General features: G+C 49.4%; 1 protein-coding gene across 2 annotated transcripts; it reads left to right on the top strand.

The window, feature by feature from the left end:
• The first annotated feature begins 1,326 nt into the window (after positions 1–1,326).
• Positions 1,327–18,172, top strand: ABCC10 (ATP binding cassette subfamily C member 10). 2 transcript variants are annotated; one of them, XM_068185257.1, is made up of 21 exons: positions 1,327–1,790; positions 2,716–4,084; positions 5,288–5,515; positions 5,714–5,870; positions 6,575–6,714; positions 7,187–7,266; positions 7,415–7,586; positions 8,570–8,668; positions 8,886–9,075; positions 9,446–9,523; positions 9,897–10,088; positions 11,151–11,286; positions 11,664–11,859; positions 12,594–12,937; positions 13,099–13,268; positions 13,660–13,739; positions 14,158–14,411; positions 14,722–14,867; positions 15,316–15,413; positions 15,613–15,725; positions 17,665–18,172. In XM_068185257.1, the coding sequence occupies exons 1-21, from the start codon at positions 1,630–1,632 to the stop codon at positions 17,798–17,800; spliced, it is 4,539 nt and encodes a 1,512-aa protein (XP_068041358.1). In that variant the 5' UTR covers positions 1,327–1,629; the 3' UTR covers positions 17,801–18,172. The 2 variants fall into 2 exon arrangements, with proteins under 2 accessions (XP_068041358.1, XP_068041357.1); XM_068185256.1 differs by having other exon boundaries at positions 1,328–1,790; positions 13,579–13,739.
• The last annotated feature ends 365 nt before the right edge of the window (positions 18,173–18,537 follow it).

Below are 18,537 nucleotides of genomic sequence, written 5' to 3'. Positions count from 1 at the left end.
CTTATAGTAAAGAATGAATGTCACATTTGGGGGTGCTGCTCACATGTGTGTTTATGCTCCAGACAGTCACTGAACACAACACAGGTGACACAGAGGATTCATTTACCCTGTGTTATTCAGATGGTCGTGTTAGGTTAACATCACGATCTCTCACTGTGCCAGGAGACCTCTGCCACTGTGAGTAGACTGATAGGTTATTGGCAAGGTGCTCTTATGGTAATGTTATTTTCATCTTGTAGTAATGTCTACAACCAAAGAATGCTGCACCTGTAAAAGTACATTTAGACCTGTAAAAGCACCATTTGGGCTATAGCTGCTGATGTTTGGATAACACAGTGGTGCAATATTCCTGTGCTGGTTGACACAGTGACACTGCAAGTCTGTAATGTGCACCCGGTGTCTGTCAGTTTGCAAACTGTTCAGATGCTGTGAGCCAAAAATCATAGAAGGAACGGGGGGATATGATCACCAGGACAGAACCAGTGGGATTTTGGGGAAAATCACCCTTGTTCGTGGCTGGAGCCTAGCTTTTAGTTTGGGTAATTTATATTCTTTAACGGGAAGGTTGAACTCTGAGCGGGCTTTGCGTGCTGCATTGGCTCGCCGTTGCCTCTCAGCTGGGTCGGCTGCTCCGGCCTGGATGCCGGCCGGGGCTCGCCCCGCCTCTGCCGGGGCTGCGGCGCGTCCTCCGGGCCGCCAGGGGCGCGCGGGGCCAGCGCCGCGGGGCAGCCGAGGTACCGGGGCTGGGGGCGGCGGGGACGGCCGCAGCGCCTGCTCCCGGCCCGGCTGGCAGCTCCTAGGGCTGGCGCCGGCCCAGAGCCGTGCCGGGGGCCGCTGTGCGGGGTGCTGCCGTGGTGCGGCAGTGCCCCCTCTGCGTGCCGAGCTCGCTGCGGCAGCCGGCCCGTGGCGCTCAGCCGGCCTCGGGCTGGAGATGGGACGGGCTGGTGCGAGCAGAAATCACTGTAAAGCCGAGGCCTTGCCAGGTGTGCTTCAGTCCGCGGGGCGGCACACAGAGGGGGCTGGCTGGCCAGTCCTGTGTAGCTTACGGGTATCGCCTGCTTCTCAGGATGGGCACCAGCATCCTCCCCTGCCGACTGGGGGATGCTTCATGTTACACGCTGCCTTAAGGAGTACCTCGGTGGGAAGTGTTGGGAATATGGAAATACAATGAATAGTTTATTGTTTAAGCAGCTCAAAATATTTTTCATACCAATCCATATACAGGGATATACTTTCTTATACTACTTACAGAGGATAAACTCACCTTGGGAAAAAAAAACAAAAAAAAAACCAAAAAAAAACCAAAACAAAACAACAAAAAAAAAACCACCACCTGGGAATAAGAAAGCATCAAATTTCACAGGGCATTGCAGTCCCGGGGTGACTTAAGGGAATAAACAAGGTAATTTATTTTCAGCCGGAGCTTGATCGTTTTATGAAGTCAATTATATGATAGTGAGTGAACAATAGCCAGGCTTGGACTATGACCCAGGAACTTGCTTCTAGCTCTGTGTTAATTACTCATCACTCCATCTTGGACTGGGGCTGTAGTTCTTAGGTTTTTTACCTCATGCTGCTTTTTTTATACCCTAGGACATCCTATCTCTCACACTGAATTACGAGCAGAGGATGGAGAACATCCTGGCTAGTTTGTGTGGGACCAGCCCAGAAGATCCACTCCCTGTGTGGGTTCGTGGCAGCGTTGGCCATTGCTTTAACCAGCTGACACTAAGTGTGATTCCTCATGTGATCCTTGCAGTGGTCAGTGCCTGCTTCCTTGGCACTCCGAGGTATGACAACTGACTGACCTGGCTCCTTATTACTATGCGGGACTGGAGGTAGGGTGGAAAGGCTGGAAGTTGTATCTCCCTATCATGTGCTGAATATGTAATTAAGGAAGGACACAATATTATGATGCTATTATATTTGTCAGCATCCATTTTAATTCAGTGTACAGAAAGGAATGCAGAAAAAATAGAGGGGATTGTGGGCATAAAATCACAGAAAGTAATTAAAAACTTTTTCAGTGAATGAGGACTGGGGAGACTGGGAGTATTCTGGTAGAGGATAGAAATCCACGGTGGCATATAAGATGTATATAAGGCCATAAGAAGTTTAGGGAAATGCAAAATTGTTTTTCTGTTTACCCTCTTCTGAAATTCCTAAACATGACAACATTCACTGATACTGAAAGGCCACAAAGAATCCAGTGATAATGAAGTATTTTGATGGGCAATAGATTATAGACTTTACAAACACAGCATCACTGAAACGCACAGTGATAAAAATAATGTTTTTAGAAAAAATATCCAACGGACAAGGAAATCAAGGATCAGAGATGTGACAGAGAATTTCATCATCCAAAATTTGTGTTAAAGAGGTTAAATATACTTTTTCTTGCTGTTAATCCTCAAGGATTAGAATCTGATTTGACCACAAAATATCATAGTTTGCAAACAAATTTCTGTAAAGAAATGCTTTTCTTTGGTAGCATCTAAATCCCTGGTGTTGACCAAAGAGTGGGCTATATTGACCTGATGTATTTTAGCAATGCCTACAGACAGAAAATGTTACAGATCTAGGGAGGTGTATCCAGAATGTTAAGTAGGAGTGGGTTTATAAACATGGGGAAGAGGAGAGGAAGAAAGGACAGTACTGACTGAGAGGTAGTGGAATTCCAACTGTAATTTATTTCACTGCTCTTTCCTCCTCAAGGTCTGGCTCTGGTGTGCCTTGCAGGCCAAGCTGGGGATGGAGAATCGCTGCCTCCTTCTTACTTGCTGGCTTGTTCCTTGCTGATACCATTCCAGCCACTATTTCCCAGCAGGAGCTGGGCCCTGTGTACCTGGAAGTCCTGGCCAATGGCACTGCTGCTGTGACATGGCTGGTGCATGGCTTCGCTCTTTTCGTGCTCTGCAGGTCCATTCATGGCTTTACCAGGGGCCCTGCAGCTCTGGCTCTCCTCACCATCTCTCCCCTACCTTCCTTCATCATCACACTGGTGTGGTACTGCCAGAGTGGGACGGCTTGGTCCCCTGCCCACCCTGGTGCCTCCTCCAGGTTTGCCATTCTCTGCCTGCAGCTGGCCTCTCTGCTTGCCTATGTGGTCAGCTACCTCTTCCCCACTGCTGGCAGGCAAGACTTCCTCTCCATCAATTACTCCTGGCAACAAGACCAGCCCATCTCAGAGCCAGGGATACCAGTGCCTGACCTGCAGAGAGTGGCAGAAGATGGTGAGAGCTGGCTCTCACGCTTCTTTTACACCTGGATGAACCCCCTTATGAAGTGTGGCTACCAGCAGAAGCTGAACCAGCCAGAGGATGTCTGTGTGCTTCCTCACCAGCTCCAGGCTGCCAGGGTCTGTGACCGGTTCTACTCTTGCTGGCAGAAGAAGGCAGCTCTTCAGCAAGCAGAGGAGGAGACAGTGTCTCTTACCAGCCCAATCATTGCTGGAGGCGATGGGAGTACTGATGCTCCAGACAGCCCACACCATGCCCAGGAAGCTGTGCGCTTCTTGTCAGTCCTTCATGCAGCCTTTGGGCTTCGTTTCTACACCCTTGGACTTCTCAAGCTGGCTGGCAGTCTGCTGGATTTTTCAGGTCCTCTGCTTCTGAACTTGCTGGTGAACTTCATGGAGTCACGTCAGGAGCCCCTGAGCCATGGGATTCTGTATGCCCTTGGGCTCTTTGCTGGCTCCTTCCTGGGCGCTCTCTTGCGGAGCCAGTTCAGGTACGAGATGAACAAGATGGCACTGATGGTGCGGGCCGCCGTCATCTCTGCCATCTACCGAAAGGCTCTGCGTGTCAGCAGCACCAGCCTTGCCCGCTTCACTGTGGGGGAAATTGTCAACTTCATGAGCACAGACACCGATAGGTTGATCAACTTCTGCCGCAGCTTCCACGAGTTGTGGAGCCTGCCTGTCCAGCTTGCCATTACCCTCTATCTCCTCTACCAGCAAGTGGGAGTAGCCTTTCTGGGAGGCGTGGCCCTGGCGCTGCTGCTCGTGCCCATCAACAAGATCATAGCTAACCGCATCATGGTGAACAACAAGAAGATGCTGAAACACAAGGACACACGAGTCAAGGTGAGAGGTAGTGGTGTCTCTCTGAGTTTGTATTTTTTCCCTGTTTGTCCCAGAACGTTGGCTTCTTGGCCACTAAGCATAGTCCAAGGCAGATTAATTGAATCACAGCTGTTGAGAAAAATGCCAGAAGGGGCACACACACACACTTTGGTCAAAAGTGTTTCAGGGTGATGTAGTTTCACCACCCATAAGATCGTGACCCTTTAATGCTTGTCTTGTCCCCTGGGCTAGTTTAGGTTCCCTTGCAAGTTTCTTTTCTGTGTGTAGTAAAGGTCAGACTCCCGATGGCTTCCTTTAGATATGCATCCATCCTATTACTCCAGTGATGCCATCAATGATGAAGTGGCTTTCAGTCTGGACAAAGGAAATGATCATGGATGTAATTTTATATGGCTCTAGGCTTGGCACTCTCAGTCATCTTTTCCACTGCTTTTCCCGTATTTGCCGTGCCATTTCTCCTCTCCACATGTCAGACATTTGATTCCCACCTTTTATCATTGTATCTCTAATTTGAGGGGACAGCAGTTTCACTCATGCTTTGGGAGCATGAAACATAGGTCAACTCCCTGTCAGAACTGTTGTCAGCTTTAAAAATACTTTCCCAACAGTAGGTGCATCTACCAGAGTTGTATCTGATTATGCTGAACTTTCTCCAACTGTTGTAAGACTGGTTTGCTGAATAAAGTCACTCTTGTTGCTTTTCTTTAATGTTGGACAGTCAGCTTGCTCTACATATGTTGACCTGAGAACAGAAATGAGAGGACTGCATTGTGCAGGAACACCAGAGTTCTGGAAATTAACCAGCCAGGCTCTGGATACAGACTAGCTGTGTCAGGGCAGGACCAGACCCGAGAGTCAGATGTTATCTTAAGGCACTGTCAAGTCAACACAAGTAAATAGTATCCAGGCTGGAGCTAGCAATTCCACACATCCCTTCACCTGTATTGTTCATCTTTCACTTGGAAAATAGTGTAATATTTTGCCTTTTCCTTGGTTGTACGCAGCATGGGTAGCTGAGGAAGCTGGTAGGATGGATGAGCACAAAGTTTCCAGTAGCTGTCACTTAAGTTTCTGCCTTTGTTAGCAATAAATGATTCCTGACATCTCTAGCCTGACCCTTAGCAGGAGACAACTGCACACCCAGGCACAGCCCAGGCTGCCTGGGCAATGTTTGCTTGATGTTCTTTTCCTCGTTGCCTGCAGCTAATGACAGAGTTCCTATGTGGCATTCGTGTGATCAAGTTTTACGCCTGGGAGAAGCACTTCAGCACCAGGATAAAATCCTGCCGGGCTAAAGAGCTGCAGAAGTTACGGGCCACCAGTTACCTGGATGCTTTGTGCGTGTACATGTGGGCAGCACTCCCTGTTGTTATCTCCATTGCCATCTTTGTCACCTATGTCCTGTTGGGTCACCAGCTCACTGCCACAAAGGTGAGTAGGTCATAGGGAGAGCTCCAGACTTGTCTTGTACAGAACACAGTCTACAGTGGAACTGCAATCCTGAGGCATCTTCCCTGGGAAATTAACCCGTGTCTCTCCACAGCTCTTCAGGCTCTGACAGGTGAAGCTGTTTGGAGGATACAGGGGAGGTACTGGCTCCAGCTGATGGCTGTTTGCTTACCCATGCAGGTGTTCACAGCATTGGCCCTTGTTGGGATGCTTATTCTACCCCTCAACGGCTTCCCATGGGTGTTGAATGCGATCTTGGAGGCCAAAGTTTCCCTGGATCGAATCCAGCAATTCTTTGAACTCATGGACCAGGACCTGGAAGCTTATTATGCCCTAGGTAACGGTTAAATCTCTGCCAGGCCTGAGACTCTGGTCAGAAGACATTCAGAGCAGAGAGCTGACGTGCGAGGCCCAGGGGCAGTACTGGAGGGCAGCTGGCTGTCACCCTGTGATTCAGGATGTTCAGCTGGGTAGGGGCGGAGTGGATACACTTCACTTAATTTCTGTGGAAAGCAGGAGACAAGGCTATAACATTCCACTTTACCAACCATAAGCCACTGCTTGTCCCAACAGAGCCATTAATATCCCAATAGAACAAGCAGCTCTGTCAAAGGACAGAGCTCTTCTGACACTGAAGCCATCAACAAACTTGGCTTCACGTGGCAGAAAGGCTTGAGTGGCTGCCCCTCTCCTGAGCCATATTAGCTCCCTTTCTTTCTTTCATTGCCTTTGGCCAGCTCCCTGCCATTCTTTTACCTTCAGCACTAATAAAACCAGGTTATATCCTTACAGTGTCTCCCTGGCAGCCATGTGTGTCTGGTGTGAGCTGGAGACAGAAGGGTTGGAAGAAGGGATGTATAAGTTTAAGGGCAAGTCAGTATGCAAGAGCCTCGTTCTGTGGTTGGGTCAGAGGCATCATGCAGTGCCTCATCCATGGTCTCTGCCTTTGGGAACAAAGCTGATGGTATTTGTGATGCCAGGTGCCTTTAATTTTCTGGTCTTCTCATAGCAGTGCTTTGCTGTTTGGCTTTTCACTTGTAGATAGCCCTTCAGATAGTGCTACTGCCGTGGAGATGCAATGTGCAGCCTTCTCATGGGTGCCAGTTGAGGAGGAAAGCACCAGGCAGCCCTCATCCACAGGCACTCTGCAACTGCACATCGAGAACCTTTCAGTGAGAAAGGTAAGCAAGGACATGGAAGGTAATATAGAAAATTGGCACTACAGAAAAAATACTGGAAACTAGAAATAATGGAGCAGAGGTGGCATGTTTTCCTCAGTCCAGGAGCTATGCATCAAAATCTTCTCATGGTCAAGAGGCACAGGACACATATTACATCTCAGAGCTGAAAGGCGCTAGAGAACATCCATGGCTTACAGACAAGGAGATGAAATAGTTCTCTCTGCTTTCTACTATTGCTGCTGGACACAACTGGATAGGGAACAGAGCAGGGGTCTAGAGTTAACACTCCTTGCAAATCTGTGTCCTGTCATATCTAGAGTCTGGTTTACCTGACAACTGTACCCAGCTGCACTGCTGAACATGAGATGGTCCTAGCAGTCAGCTTCCTTACAGGTTACATGTGGCTCAAGAAATCTGGACAAGCTACCCTGTATTAGCACATCAGGTTGCTTCTTTTTATTTCCCTTTGCAGGGAATGCTCCTGGGGGTTGTTGGGAAGGTTGGCTCTGGCAAAAGCTCTCTGCTTGCAGCCATCACTGGAGAGCTCATTAAGTAAGTAGCCTAAAGACTTTTCCCTGCCTGGTCCCTCCATGCTATGGCAGGTGGGAATTGTCCAGTGCTATCCCATCTTGTAGGTAATTTTGATCTGCCAGCAGTTTTCCTTTGTTGCCCTTTATACCCACTTCTGTTGTGTTTGCAGACAAGGTGGACGAGTGTATGTTTGCGACCTGGAGCAAGGATTTGGTCTGGCCACACAGGAGCCTTGGATACAGTTTACCACTGTCCACAAAAACATCCTTTTTGGGCGGGAATATGATGCCAGACTGTACGAGGAGGTGCTGGAGGCCTGTGCCCTCTCCGAGGACCTAAATGTGAGTGCCTAGGCTGGAAACCTGCCTGGGCCTTCTTGGCAGGCTTTTGCATCCCTCCTGAGCCTCACTGGGATCAGTGTTTATTGTTTCAGGGTGCAGACTGCTCTTCCAATGTCCCATCACACAGTGTTGCTCTGATTACCAAGCCCACACCATTCCTAGTGTGCCCATACTTCTTTAAGGTGTGAAGTCACTCTTGTAGCACTTTGGGTGGTTTCTTCTGCTGCTGAACCAAAAGCTCTTCATGCTGGGGAAAGGAGTTGTTCTTGCAGAGCTGATGACTGTCAGGTTTTTCAGGCAGAACCTATCAGCAGCTGATGCTTTTTTGCGGGGAGGATCAGAAGCAACTTCTTTGTGGTTTTGAAGGGCTTAGTCAGTGCTCCTGACATATATTCTAAATTTGAGGTTTGTGACTGTATTAGCCAGTAAACCTGGCTGTATATATGGTAGGAATCTAGCCTTCTCCCAGTTTATAAGCTGATGCCTGATTTTCTGAAGCGCCAAGCTTTAGCAGCTCCTGTTTATTTTGGCCGGAGCTATGAATACTCTGTAAAGGCAAGATTTTTGAGATTTTGTAGAATATACCTAAGCTACCAAACTGAGAGGAGACTTATTTTCAGGTACTGAAATTTGGTAGTTTTTACTGCTATACTGTTTGGAAGGACCCTGACATAATTTTGATGCAGGCACAGCTCTTGTTCTCACAGAAAATTACTGTGTACAATTACGTTGGACCAGAAGTTGCTCTCAATGGGTAGTTCAGATCTGACCACCCTTCTGGAGTGTAAGAGATTTTCGTTGCATAAATAAAGCTCGCTGGTTGTCTGTAGAACCAGTGTATAGACTGTTGCATTATTTAATTGTTGGTAAGGTGTCAGCCTTAGAAATTACTGCCAGAGACTGGAGAGGGGCCCCCGTGTCCTGGTTTTGGGAACCCCAGCAGTTTCCTGTCCCTTTCTAAATTATTTTCTTGAATATTTCAGATTTTACCAGCAAGTGACCAGACAGAGGTGGGTGAAAATGGTGTGACACTCAGTGGGGGACAGAAGGCTCGAATAGCCCTTGCCAGAGCCATTTACCAGGTAAATAACAAAGGAGTTACTGTGTGGCAGATCATGCTGAGTCAAATAAAACGAGGCTGGAAGCACTCTGCTCTACCGTTCTGGCAGCATGTCTTTAAAGCACATTGTGCTAGCCTAAAGGTGCTGCCACATGGAGACACTTGGACTTTTCTCTACAGCACTGCCTGCTCCAGCAGGGCCAGCAGCTGTATCCTTTTTTCTTTTGTCCTCCTCCCAGGAGAAAGAACTTTACCTCCTTGATGATCCCCTGGCTGCTGTTGATGCAGATGTAGCCAACCATATTATGCGGAAATGCATTTTCGGAGTTCTCAAACATAAGACCAGGGTCCTTTGCACACACAGGACAGAGTTTTTGGAGAAGGCCGATGCCTTGTTGCTGATGGACAATGGCAGGATAGTTAAGACAGGTACACTGTCTTCTCAGGCATTCACTCGTGCCTGTGTCTTGGAATGGCTTGAGGGTATTAGGATTAACTAGTGGGGAACCCAGTGATAAAAGAGGACGCTGAGAACACTGCATGTGGGCGAAGATGGGTGGAAGAGAATGTGCAGATGTACAGATAAAACAGGGCAGCCCTAGATGTGGGTAGCTGATGAGGCAGAAGGATGTAACAGGTTGAATGGAGTGGAGCCTTCAAGGGTACAGTTGCTGTGTAACGTGGGGAATGTTATGAGAGAACAAAACTGGGTCATTTCATAGCAAGAGGAAGTGGGAAGGTGAAAAGTTGTCACCTGCTCCTCACAGATGCTGAAGAATTTGCATGTCTCTCTTTGCAGGCACAACAGCTGATATCCTGCCACTTGTTGAAGCCTTCCCCAAGTTCAAGGATACAGACAAGGGGCATAAGGATAAAGGTCTGTTTCTGATGAGCTTAAGGGGTAGCTGGGGCAGCACAGCTGACCTTTCAGACAGAACCTGCACCTGATGGCTGCTGGCTTTATAGTAGAACTCCCACCATCTTGTTCTGCTGTGGGAGTGCTGATATGTGGGTGGTGTATACACAGAAGGACAGGAGGCCCACCATATCATTGGGTATTGGTCTGGAGCAGTATTTGAAGCTGTTGTTCCACAAAGAACTGCCCAGGTTAGTGCACCTGTCTTGAAAGAGGAGAGAGAAGGGGAAAAAAGTGTCACTCATAGTTTAGACTTGCTCTGTTCACATTTAGGAACAGCTGCAGGAAGAAATTAACACTTCACTGACCTTTGCTTTTGCATCTATACCCACAGCCCCTAATGAACAGGGACAGGAAGAGGCCATAAAGACTGAGGCAGAAGAACCAACCCAAAACAATAATCTCTTCCACAAGGAGGAAGAGAAGAAAGAAGGGGCAGTGGCTTTTCAGGTGTACAAGGCCTATTGGATGGCAATGGGCAGCTGCTTGGCAATATCAATCCTCTTCTCGCTGTTCCTGATGCAAGGTGAGGCAGTGACCTGTGGGAATCCAGGGCATCCCTCTGGCTGCCCTGGAAGGTCTGGGACCCTGGCAGGGGCTCAGGAGCCCCCCTGTACAGAGCCTTGAGAGACACTGTCTCTGATCTCTGTCCATGCAAAAGAGTTTTCAATATTTCAGGATGAATTACAAGCTGTGAGTGTTTTATATAAGTAGTAATTCGTGTGGCACGGGTGCAAAAGTAGAATTTTAGGATTCTAGCAAAGGGGTTCAAAGGAGGCAAGATGGAGGAAAATTTGGCGTGCCTTGTCCTTTTTCTTCTTCATGCCCTCCATGTTTCACGGTGGTGTTGGCATTTTTCTGTTGGTTTAGGCTGGGGACACACTGTTCAACATGGGTGATAGGTATTGGCACATTATTGTAAATATAGCACACCTAGTTTTTGGTATATAATGTTTGTAACATCCCACTGAGGGGCAGAGCCCCACACACTGTCCTGCAAGACAGACCTGCTGCAGGTCAGAGAGAAAATATTTTAGATAAGAAGAAATAAACAACCTTGAAAACCAGCACAGACCAATTACGACTCCTTCGTTGGCAGCGGGGCTGAAAGACAGAGACTTTCTACAATCTCAGGAGCATCTAAATATCACAGATCCCGACAGTGACCCAGCAGCACATCTCTCTTCAGACACTCCTCTCCTCTTGTCTCATTCCCTAGTTGCATGGAGTCTGGAAGGAAAGACACCAGGGCTTTAGACACTCTCCCTGTAGCAGGAAGACCACTTTTCTGTTCCCCAAATTAAAGTAGCTCAAAGAGCTACTTTAGCAGGGAGGAGGAGGCACATGTGGGAACTGTACCTGGCATCTCACTGCTGCATTTGCATTGCTGTACCTCTGTAGCAGTGCTGTGTCACTGCTGCAGCTCAAGGCTGTTCACTTGCTCCTGCTCTACTACTAATAGGGGGAAGACTATACTGGGCAGCAAGACTATGCAAAAGTTGTCCAGCAGCTTCCCCTTCAGCTTGTCTGCTTCATGTTTGCTGATTGAAGTAGAATTTCTCTTTACATAGTCTGTCTTTCTCTGTAGCATCCAGAAATATCTCAGATTGGTGGCTGTCGTACTGGATCTCCAGCATATCCCAGACAGCAAATACCTCTGTGATGGCCTGCTCAGCTTCCCTGCCTTCTCCAGAGCTGCTTCTTTTCTCCACTGTTGGGCTTGTGTAAGTGAATATGGTCCAGAGGTGCCAAAGGGAACAAGAAATGTCCTTAAGTGCTTTTCCTGTGAAGATCCTGGAGAGGAGGGATAGATAAACTGACCACTTCACTTCAGGGGATGTGTGTGGCTACTTTGACAAAGAGAATCAAAATCCCTGACCCCATGACATGCCAAAAAGGCTTCTGTCTGGGGCTGATGGAAGACCCCTAGCTACATAGTAATCAGAATATTTGTCCCAACATGTCAAAGGGGTATAACAGGAGTATCAGGCTAAAATATCCTGATTTCCCTTGGAGTATGCTCTCGGTTTCTCATGCCCTGTCTGTGAGTTTACTGTCAGGAGGATGTTGGCAGATTCATAATCTTCCTCTTTTTTTCCAGTTCCCCCATTCAAGATCTGGATGAGGCCCCAGCCCCTCCCAATGGCTCAGTGGATGTGAATTTCTACCTGATAGTTTATGGGAGCATTGCAGGGGCCAATTCCCTCTTCACCATTATTCGGGCATTCCTCTTTGCTTATGGTGCTCTCCATGCTGCTGCTGTCATTCACAACCGACTGCTCCAAAGAGTTCTAAAGGTAATGGGCACAAAGTCCAGAGCAGGCTGAGGCTCCTGCAAGCTGCCATTCTTCTCATAGCTGGGAGTACAGGTGTGGGAGATAGATTAAGGTTTCTGTTGGTATTGGCTGGTAGGACTGTATTCAAAAAGGGCTGCACCACCACAGCCAGAGCAAGGGGCCCATAAACTGGTGTTCAAAATGTGTCCTGTTCATTCCATGGAAGGATGATTTATGGCTCCCACCTGCATCTGTTCACTCATTAGCCTTAGATGTATAGCCAGTCAAGTCAAAGTAGCTTTTACAGGATGGTGAGTTCAGGTTTAGATGAGATTGGAAAGAGTTATTAAGCAAGATCTAGGGCTGACGCTGGCATGTGTCAGTTAACTTTAGGTTTTTGGCTTCCTTGGGTCCTCAGGCTAGAGTTAGGATTAGTGGATTGTAAATTCGGATTAGAGGCTAGATGTGCCTCGCTACTGTTGGGCCATCACGGTGTCTGAGTGCCTGCTTTCTCAGTAGCTGTCAGCCATTCGATACAGAAGGAGTGCTTCCTTTTACCATGCAAACAACATGAGTTGTTTGGCCGCTAGTGGATGCTGGCTTTGGAGTCTGAGGTGAGGAAGTGGGTTGTGGTGGCCACCTCCTTGTGGCCTTATCTACTCCCCTTGGTGCTGCTGTCCTGCACACTGTTCTGTTCACGCTGCAGTTGGATCTCACAGCAGCTGACTGGCTCTTACTGTCTGGTTCCCTTACAGGCCACAGTCACCTTCTTTGACACCACACCAACAGGCCGGGTCCTGAACCGCTTCTCCTCAGACCTGTACTGTGTGGATGACAGCCTGCCATTTATCCTCAACATCTTCCTAGCCAACATCTACGGGCTCTTGGGCATGCTGGTGATAATGACCTATGGCCTCCCTTGGATTGGTCTGGTCTTGCTCCCTCTGGCTGTAGTCTACTTCTTCATTCAGCGCTATTACCGATTCACTTCCCGGGAGCTCAAGCGCCTGTGCAGTGTCACCCTGTCTCCCATTTACACCCACTTCTCAGAGACCCTCTCAGGACTGAGCACTATCAGAGCCATGCGGGCAACAAAGAGGTGAGCTGGAAGCACAAGCACCCAGAGAGACCCAAAGCTTTGGCTTCATAGGCTAAGGCCTTCCTCTTGTGGGGCTAGTTATAGGGTGGCTGGAATGCCCTTTGTCTTGGGCAGTGGGAGAGGAATTTGAGTGGTGCAAACCTCTGTTGTGTGCCTGACAGGTTTGAGTTGGAGAATCAGCTGCGTCTGGAGCAGAACCAGCGCTGTCTCTTTGCCAGCAACACAGCGATGGAGTGGCTGGACATCCGCTTGCAGATGATTGGGGTTGCTGTGGTTACTGCTATTGCAGGGATTGCCATCATCCAGCACCAGAAGCAGCTGGGAAATCCAGGTAGACTGCCAGGGACTGATCTGTGTCCAGTCCTAGGCTGTGCCCAAGGGGTTCCTCCTCTCCCAGCCCAGAGTTAAATATTTTTCCTACACTGGGGTAAGATCCAGAGCTCCTGCTTCCTGTCCCTAGCAAGTCACCCACAGTGTAGTGCTTCAGCTCCTGTCTCTGCTCCTGGGTGTCCCCAACCTCAAGTGTGACCCCAGACTTCAGAGTCCTGACTTTTCCTTTGTTTTTTTTTTTTTGTCTGCTCACCAAGATGTCAGCTCCTTCCCTGCCATTGCCATTCTTGCTTATGCTTTTGTCCTCACAGGACTTGTGGGCCTGGCACTCTCATACGCCCTGTCTGTCACAAACCTGCTCTCAGGCCTCATAGCCAGTTTCACTCACACAGAGATGCTGATGGTGAGTGTGGAGCGGACAGAGGAGTACACCACAGACATTCCCATGGAGCCCCAGGATAAACTGGTCCAGGTAAAAGCTCAAATGTGTTCTCAGGTACTGGCTCATCTTCTCGCCCTTTGCCTTGCACTTACCCCCTGGGGAGATCACAGGGTTCCAGTGAATGGGTGGAGGGCCCTCACCACAGAAACCACCTTGATCACTCATCTTTTAGTAGTGTATCTCCTGAGGAGGATGAATCTCTGGCAGGAACTGGTGAAGGCTGGAGTGATGGGAAGGAGTAGGGAGGCAGAATGGGTGCTAGATACAAGCTGTGATGGAAGAACAAGCCTAGGAGTGGGCTGGAGGTGGGACTGGGCTGTGTGTTGGTTCTGCTCAGAAGCCAAGCAACCATGTAAAGGGAAGGGTGGGACTTGGACTGTGGGGAGGTGATGCTGAAGATGACAATCAATCATTATCATACCCTTTCTCACCTGTGTATCCCTCTTAGGTTTCTGCTGACTGGCCAAGTGAGGGGCTTGTGGAGTTCCAGCAAGTGGTCCTGGCATACAGAGCAGGCTTGCCTAATGCACTCGATGGCGTGAGCTTCACTGTTTACCCTGGAGAGAAGCTGGGCATTGTGGGTCGCACAGGATCTGGGAAATCCACCCTTTTCTTGGCCCTTTTCCGTATGGTGGAGATGAAATCAGGCCGGATTCTCCTCGATGGTGTTGACAGCCAGCTGGTGGGGTTGGAGGAGCTGAGGTATGGCTGAACAGAGTGAGGGGTAGCTGACAGTGGCTGAGAGCTGTCAGCGGCTGGATGCCAAAGTAAAGTGTGAGAAGCAAAGGACTCACTGTTGTGGCATCCTCTTTTCTGATTGTGGCAGCTTTTTACGAGTCTCTCTGTTGTTTCTCAACAGTTGTGCTAAGGAAACCAGGCTGAATATGTGACCTATGTCTCTGTGCCTCTAAGATTTGTAGCAAACTAAGACACCCCATGAAAAAAGAAGTAGCAGATCTTTGCTTTTCTGCAGAACCCATCCCATGAGCCCTCAGCTTTTGCTTGCTTGCAGATCTAGGCTGGCCATTATCCCGCAGGATCCATTTTTGTTCAGTGGCTCAATCAGAGAAAACCTGGACCCCCAGGGAAAACGGAAGGATGCTGAGCTCCGTGAGGTGCTGGAGCAGTGCCACCTGTGGGATGCTGTTACTCAGATGGGTGAGTTGGAAACCAGTGAGAAGCAGCCGATGAGTGCGGGTTCTGCGAGAGGAGGGAAGGCCTTAGCTCAGGCAGGGAACTGAGGTGGATGCAGTAGGGAATGGTTAGTAGGCAAGGTTAGAATCAGTGTGGGAACAGGTCAGTGGGACCCGGTGGCATTACCTGACATTTGGAGGCAAATGGACTGTCAGGTGATGGATTGGGTGGCAGAAGTTCTCTGGTGAGACCAGGCCTCAGTGGTGTTAGAGGAGTAGCCAGGCCTTAGTTCTAAGGGAACTGTGCCAGATGTTGGATGTTGCTTGTGTCTAAGTGTAAAGGCTCCAGTTCCTAAGGCTTGGGCCTGAGCACAATTGGGATTTTGTATGCTTCTGGGAAAACCTTGGACTGGTGGAGCTGTTTGGGGCCCTGTGCAGACGATGCAGGTGACTGCTGATCTTGATCCCTGCAGGTGGACTGGACAGTGAGCTGGGAGAGAGGGGAAAGAGTCTGTCTGTGGGACAGAGGCAGCTGGTGTGTCTGGCCAGAGCCCTCCTGACACAGGCCAAGGTGAGTGCACTGCCTCCATCGGAGCAAGGGGGAGGCTGACCTGCTGGTGGCTGTCTGGGGACAGCAGAGGAGAGCGCTGCAGAGTTGGAGGTGTAATGGAAACAGATATCCTGACCTAACTTCTCCGGCTGTCTCTAGCCAGGGAGTGAGGCCTCTGCTCTGGTGCTTGGGAGCTCCCTTCACTCTCTGTCCATGGCAGGTGCTGTGCATTGATGAGGCCACTGCCAGTGTGGATCAGAAGACAGACCAGCTGCTGCAGCAGACCATCCGCCAGCGCTTCGCTGGCAAAACTGTTTTGACAATTGCTCACAGGTATGGAAGAACCTCTGTGCCTAAAGTCATCCTACCACTCACAGGGAGAGGTGGCTGCACATGCCATGCCTGGGCCTCACGCTGAGCTCACAGGTCTCTGTGATAAGGTTTTTCAAGTGCCAAAGCTGGACCTTACCTTTTGCTTTTTCTGCTGGGTGCTGGGAACAACTGGATATGAAAAGGGGAAAATGTTGTACCCAGAAGTTGGTGTCAGCAAAGGCCAAAATGCCACATGGTATCACAGATTTCTCTTCCTGGGCACTGCCTGCTGGCATCGGCAGGGCAGGTGAATCGCTCCTTGTGGCTCTGCCACATTAGGGCGAGGAGTAATGGAGAGCTATCCTGTGGAAAGGGGCAATGTGGATACAGTGGAGGAGCAGGTGTCCTTGGCTCAGTAGAGGGCAGTGCAGGACAGCCGGCAGCAAAGGGCTGCAGCTAGCTCCTGGATAGTTCTGTCTTCCAAAACCCCGAGTTTTAGTTTCAGCCTGTACCTTATGCCAGCCCATAAGCAGGACAGGACAACAGTGATTGCCTCCCATCTGAGAGATTAAAGAGTACAATCGGTGGATGGTTGCAGTCAGAGGGAGAAGGGCAAAACGTGAGGATCAGCATTAGGTGGTGTTCTCTGCTCTTACTCTTGCCAAGTGGAGGAGCATTTGGAGGAGGGTTATGCAATTGTATGGAGGGTGTTTTCAAAGCACAGAGGTTACCACAAAAATAAAAATCAAATGAGCAGGTGGCAGGGACTGGTGTCCTGCTGCACAGGAGTGGGAGTGATGGATGACAGGCAGGGTGGGCTGGGCTGGCAAGTGAATCAAGTGGGTCTTGTTAAATACTTTATGTAGGAGGAAGGCAGGAGGGGTGTGAAGGGAATGTGGTTCCGACACTAGGGATGTTAGCCATAAATAGAGTAGAAGTGCAAGAGCACTGTGGGCTGAGGTGTGTGTTTGGGTTGGGTGTGGGGAGGCCACCTTTGATGGGGGAGTAATTAAAGAGGAGAAACAGCAGAGGAAGGAGTGGCAGAAGGCAAAGCAGCAAGACTGAGTTGAAGATGGCCTCAGCCTCTTTTCCACTGGGATGAAGAGCAATGGGGGAGAGGAGTAAGAAGAGAGAGGTGATGATGGGGTTGTTTTGTATCCATGGTTTTTCCATGCCATTCAGTTTTGGGTAAAATCCAGGATGGGAGATGACTCTGTACTTGTCTCTTGCCCCACCAAGTCATTTCCAGTGACATTCCAGAATGTGTAACCATAGTCTTGAACTCCATAATGCCTTTTACCTGTTCAAATCCTGTGTAGTGTCTTCCTCGTGATTTGCAGATTCGTAGGGCTGTAGTTTCACACTAAATGGGGCACGACTGTGCAAAAACATTCCTGCTGCCCTGTCTTCCCTATCCAGAACCAGAGGTTGCTGCTCTGCTGGCAGTCTGGGCAGACCTGGGCACATATGTGTGCAGTGGGTCCTGTGGTTGGCTGTCTGGCAAGTACAAATCTGGTGGTGGTGGTAGCATAAGCAAAGATGCTAGACGGCAGGGGAATAACAGCTGATGCACAATTTCTGCTGCCCTTGGGAGGAAATGCAAGTGAGGAAATGTTGGGGCAAATAAAGCAACTCACTAGCCCCTACGGGGATGGAGACATTTTGTACAACCCCAGAATCAGGCATGCCCTGAGCTTCCCCCCACAGAACTTCCCTCTGTGCTCCTGGTGCCTTGCCATGCCCAGCAACTGGAAGGCATCACTGTGCTCTCCTAAGAGGTGCTGCATTTCAGCAGCATGCAGAGGCTCTTAGGGGAGCTGCTCTGCACTGTGACCTTGAGTGCAGAGGGAGATCCTCCACAGCTCCTAATGCTGGGCATATCTTGGGCCGCCCCTAACAGCAGTATCCAGAACTTCTCCTCAGATTCAACAGTGTGTGTCCTGGCATTTGTTGTCCACAGGCTGAACACCATCCTGGACTCGGACCGCGTGCTGGTGATGCAAGCTGGGAGAGTGGCAGAGCTGGATTCACCCGCCCGCCTTAGCCAGAAAGATGGCTCCTTGTTCCAGCACCTCCTGCACAGCACGCAGCAATGATTTCCCTCCTGGGCTCAGCCCAGGCAGCCCATCAGCTGGGTGCCTGGCTTTCCTCTCACCTCAGACACCAGCTCTGTCCCTGCAGGGCCAGGACCTGCTGAGGTGAGGGAGGGGCTTATTCCTGGCTGCAGGCAGCAGCTGTGTGTCCTCAGGGATGGACTGGAGCGTGGCATTGTGGCCTTTCCTTTTATAGGGAAGATGTGACCTGCTGTTTAGAGTTATGCAAGCCTGGTTGGTGGGATCCTGCTCCCCTCCAAAAGTACCCTTTGACATTACAGAGGGATTTTCTACTCACTGAAGAATCAGTAACTCATAGTTTGAGACTGAGTCTGACATACACAATGTAAAATAAAGTGGAAATATCCTTGTGAAGCTGTTGAGTCAGGTCCTTGGCCCTGTTCCTCATCAGACACTTATATTCTTATGAGATAAAAGAGTGGTGCCCTCTCTACACAAAGACAACCCTACCTACTCTCTACTATTCCCAGAAGGCTTTTCCAAGCCCAGAAGGTTGCACCCAGGGACCTTGCTACTTTTCCTCTGGTTTTCAGTGGAGAAGGTCTTTCCCTGAAGGGGCTAGAATGCAATTGCATTAAAGGCCTCTAAGGCTAGTTTATTTCAAGACCACTCCCTCAAGGGAAATTCTCTATCCCTCCTGCCCTGCTTCCAGCTGCACAAAACCCACAGCTGCTGTCAGTTTTAGGATCTTGCTTTTGCCATAGGCACCTGGGACTCCT

The sequence above is a fragment of the Anomalospiza imberbis genome, chromosome 3 (assembly GCF_031753505.1).
Source record: "Anomalospiza imberbis isolate Cuckoo-Finch-1a 21T00152 chromosome 3, ASM3175350v1, whole genome shotgun sequence".
In the NCBI taxonomy this organism is placed as follows: Eukaryota; Metazoa; Chordata; class Aves; order Passeriformes; family Viduidae; genus Anomalospiza; species Anomalospiza imberbis.
This window is presented reverse-complemented; position numbering and strand designations above follow the sequence as displayed.